This window comes from Herpailurus yagouaroundi, unplaced genomic scaffold (assembly GCF_014898765.1).
Source record: "Herpailurus yagouaroundi ecotype Mexico unplaced genomic scaffold, PumYag 94387, whole genome shotgun sequence".
In the NCBI taxonomy this organism is placed as follows: Eukaryota; Metazoa; Chordata; class Mammalia; order Carnivora; family Felidae; genus Herpailurus; species Herpailurus yagouaroundi.
Window position 1 is genome coordinate 1,387 of NW_024421374.1, and position 4,688 is coordinate 6,074.

Consider the following 4,688-nt stretch of genomic DNA (forward strand, 5'->3'; position numbering starts at 1 on the left):
TGCTCTAATATTGAGACTCCGAGCTGGTCTGGCAACACGAGCTCCTTGTTAGGTGTATACCACCATCCCTTTATCTCCTGGGCCATAGGGAGTTTCTTGATCCGCTGTAACTCCTCCTGGGAGTATTTGGGCTGGTCTGGTAAAACTGGGTCTCCCGGGTCTGGTAGTTGTATGGTCATGGTGGGGACTGGAGTAAGGGCTACTGCCTTGGCTGCCTGGTCAGCCTTTCGATTACCTCTAGCTACTGGGTTATCAGCTTTTTGGTGCCCTTGGCAGTGGATAATGGCTAGCTTGGCAGGAAGCCATAAGGCTGTAAGCAGGTTAAGTATCTCCTTATTTTTTATAGTCCGTCCTTCTGCCGTCAGTAACCCCCTCTCCTGATAAATTGCCCCATGAATATGAGCTGTGGCAAATGCATAACGGCTGTCTGTGTAGATGTTAAGCCGTTTTCCAGCTCCCAGCATCAGTGCCTTGGTGAGGGCTATGAGCTCTGCTTGCTGGGCTGACGTTCCAGAGGGTAGAGCCTCCGCCCATACGGTGTCCGTTTCGGTGACCACCGCTGCACCCGCATACCTGTGTCCGTCTCGCACAAAGCTGCTGCCATCAGTGAACCAAGTAGCCTCAGCATCGGGGAGGGGCCGGTCGGTCAGGTCCGTCCGGAATCCATGTACTTGTTCCAGGATTCCCGCACAGTCATGTAGTGGAGCACCTAGGTCAGGGTCGGGCAGCAGAGTTGCAGGATTGAGGGCTGCACTGGGGTGGAACCGCACTCCTGGAGGGTTGAGTAGGAGGCTCTGGTAATGAGTCATACGTGTGTTGCTCATCCATCTATCCGGAGGCTGTTTCAGGACACCTTCAATGGCGTGTGGGGTCGTGATCCAGATCTCCTGTCCTAGGGTCAGTTTGTCTGCATCCTTGACTAGAAGTGCTGTCGCTGCAATAATTCTTAGGCATGGCGGCCAGCCGGCAGCGACTGGGTCTAGTTTCTCGGACAGGTAAGCCACTGGACGGTTCCAGGGGCCTAAGGCTTGAGTTAGAACCCCTTTTGCTATTCCCTTATGTTTGTCTACAAAGAGGTGGAAGGGCTTCGTAATGTCTGGTAGGCCCAGGGCTGGGGCACTTAGGAGGCCCTTTTTTAACTGATTAAAGGCAGTTTCTTCTTTTTCAGCCCATTTAAATGTTTTCCCCTCTTTGGTAGCTTCATATAGGGGCCTGGCGATCTCAGCAAAACCTGGAACCCAGAGGCGGCAGTAGCCGGCTGATCCTAGGAATTCCCTCACTTCTCTTTGGGAGGTGGGAGTAGGGATCTTTAGGACAGTTTCTTTTCTGGCTTCTGATAACCGCCGCTGTCCGCCCTCCAGGATATATCCCAAGTAACTTACCCTCTCCCTGCATATCTGAGCCTTCTTCGCGGATTCCCGGTATCCTAAGGCCCCCAGGGTAGCCAGCAGGTCCTGGGTCCCTCGCTCACAGTCTTTGGCCGTGTCGGCAGCAATCAGGATGTCATCTACGTACTGTAGGAGGGTGAGGCCAGGGTGCTCCCTTCTGTACTCACCTCGTCGTGTTGTGCCTCGTCGAAGATGGTGGGTGAATTTTTGAATCCCTGAGGTAGCCGTGTCCAGGTGAGTTGCCCACTGTAGCCCTCCTCCGGATCATGCCACTCGAAGGTGAACAAGGGTTGGCTCTGGGGTGCCAGCGGCAGACTGAAGAAGGTGTCCTTTAAATCTAGTACAGTATACCAGACCCTGGAGGGCGCTAAGGAGCTCAAGAGAGTATATAGGTTGGGAACAGTTGGGTGTATGTCCGCGACCCTCTTATTTACTTCCCGGAGGTCTTGTACCGGTTGGTAGTCATTTGTGTGAGGCTTTTTGACCGTCAGTAAGGGGGTGTTCCAGGCAGACTGGCAAGGAACTAGTACCCCTAGGCTTCGTAGTCTCCGGATGTGTGGCTGGATCCCCTTCCGGGCCTCCTGAGACATGGGGTATTGTTTGATCCTTACCGGACTCTCTCCTGGCTTGAGCTCTACCAGGACTGGGGTCCTGTGAGCGGCTAGTCCCATCCCCCCCGTCTCTGCCCAAACCGAGGGGAATTCTTGTAGCCATCTGTCTATATTATTCTCTCTCGGGAGCACCTCCTGGTGGAGGAGGTATTCATCCTCCAGTTTCATGGTCAGGACCTGGATGGGGTGGCCCTTGCCATCGGTGACCTGAGGCCCCCCTTGTCTGAAAGTTATCTGAGCTCCAATCTTGGTCAGTAAGTCCTGTCCTAACAGCGGGTAGGGGCATTCTGGTATTACCATAAAGGAGTGGGATACCCGGCCCGTTCCCAAATCTACTGTTCTTCGGGTAGTCCATGAATACTGGCTCATACCAGTTGCCCCTTGTACCCAGGACTTCTTGCTAGCTAGTTTTCCTTGTGGGGTGCGGAGGACTGAATGTTGTGCTCCGGTGTCAACAAGGAAGTCAATAGGGGTCCCCTCCACTTTAAGAGTTACCCTGGGTTCGGGGAGAGGGTCCGAACCCTGACTCCCCTAATCACTTAGTTCATCCAGCTCTAGGACTTTTACTCGATCAGTCTTGCTTTCCTTCCCGCCAGCTCTTTTTGGACAATCTCGGGCCCAATGCCCTATCTCCTTGCAGTATGCGCACTGATCCTTCTGCAGCCTCTGCTTCCCCCCCTTGGTGGTGCTTTTACCTTTTCTTGTGTCGTCTGCCAGCTGCCGGAGACAGCGGTCTCGTTCCTCGGGGAAGTCAGCAGTGGTAGCTAGTAGTATTCTGGCCAGGTCTCGAGTCTGCTTACTGCTGGCAGCCGCCATGGCGCGAGCCTGCTTGTCCTCAGGAGGCTCCTGGTTATTATATACCTTTTCGGCTACCACCAGTAAGTCCTGCAGACTTTTTTCTCCTAGTCTATCTATTTTCTGTAATTTTCTCCTAATGTCTATGGCCGATTGGTTTACAAAGGCCATGATAACAGCTGCCTTGCTTTCCGGAGCCTCTGGATCCATGGGGGTATAGGTACGGAATGCCTCCATGATCCGTTCTAAAAAGGCAGCCGGAGATTCATCTTTTCCCTGTTGTACATTTCCTACCTTGGCCAAATTGGTTGGCTTTCTAGCAGCCATTCGGAGACCCCCCATTAGAGTCTGGCGGTAGACCCGGAGCCTCTCCTTACCTTCTGCCATGTTGAAATCCCACTGGGGCCGAGTTAAGGGGAAGGAGGCATCTATCTGAGCCTGGTTGGTGGTGGGATTCCCGTCTGCGCCTGGAACTAGTTTTCAGGCCCCACTGAGGATTCTTTCTCTTTCTTCAGTCGTGAACAGGACCTGCAAAAGCTGCTGGCAATCATCCCACGTGGGCTGATGGGTAAAAAGAACAGAGTCTAATAAATCAATAAGCCCTGCCGGTTTCTCGGAAAACTTAGGATTCTGAGCTTTCCAATTGTAGAGGTCACTAGTGGCGAAAGGCCAATAGTGATGGGGCTGATTCCCCTCCGCGTCTGGGGGTCCGGTGGCTCGCAGGGGCAGAATAGTGGAGTCGACGGCCGCGGAGGCGGATTGCCCCCTCTGAGCCCTTTGTCTGGTAAAGGGCGGGCTTCCCCCTGGAGCGTGAAACGCCTCCCGCTCTCGGAACAGCGTCTGCCTCCCCCGGAGGGGGAGGCGGATGGTGTTCTTCCGGCATCCTAGAGGGGTTATATGGGGGAGGTAACGTTAATTCTTCTTCAGTACCCCCCTGTAGGACAGGGTAGAGGGGTGCTGAAGGCTGGGTAAGACTTTTCCTCTTCTCTGTCTCCTGCAAAGCAAGAATGGGTTTTGGCTCCGGAGGGAGCAGGGTTAGGAAGGGCTTAAGCCAAGAGGGTGGGTCTTCTACAAGGTCCTGCCAAGTGATAATGTAAGGGAGCTGATCAAGATGGCCCGTCTTAGGCTGAGAGATGATACTCCTGACTCGGTGGATGGTAGGGAGGTCGAAGGTCCCCTCTGGTGGCCATCCGACATTGAAAGTTGGCCACTCGCTAGAACAAAAAAACTGCAACCGACCCTTTCGTACTTCCACACTGAGGTTGTTAGCTCTTCCCCTCACATCCTTAAAGTGATCAATCATAATACTTAGAGGAGTAGTCTGAGTCTGTCCCATAACGTCCGTCCAGTAAGTCCACAGAGCAAAACAGAGAAACACAAAAACAGACAAACAGAGGGCCCCTAGAAAGTCTTCCAACTCCATGGAAGCAAAACTGCAAGCTAGCTTAGACCTTTGAGGGGATTCCATGTCCCTCCAAAACCGATGAGGGGATTCCACGTCCCTCCAAAGACGACGGCCTCACGCCGACCAGCGGGAGCGACCCGCCTCGTCTCAGACCTTTGAGGGGATTCCACGTCCCTCCAGAAGGGAGAATCGGAACGTCTTCCAAAACTCCCGGCCCGTGGTCCTCCAGTGCGTCCACTTAGACTGCGTCGGGCACTACCAGAATTCCAGAAACGAGCTCACACAGAAAAGACCGAACAAACAGACACTAACCGTGGCCAGTCAGGCTCTCTGGGTCGGGGATCCCTCGGGGGTCTTGGGGATCCCGGACGAGCCCCCAAATGTTATGCCCAGAATTCGTGATTCCCAAAGACCACTAGGGAGCCGAGTCTGATGCAAAAGCAAAGAGCCTTTATTCGAGCTAGCTCGAGCTCAATCCCCTACCTGCAC

General features: G+C 53.8%; 1 protein-coding gene across 1 annotated transcript; it reads right to left on the reverse strand.

The window, feature by feature from the left end:
• Positions 1–424: 424 nt before the first annotated feature.
• LOC121026403 (uncharacterized) lies at positions 425–4,130 on the reverse strand. The gene is given in 4 exon segments (XM_040469264.1): positions 425–709; positions 1,383–1,552; positions 1,555–3,607; positions 3,609–4,130. Coding segments are annotated over 4 exon segments (2,808 nt in total). The 3' UTR covers positions 425–646.
• Between the last annotated feature and the right edge of the window lie 558 nt (positions 4,131–4,688).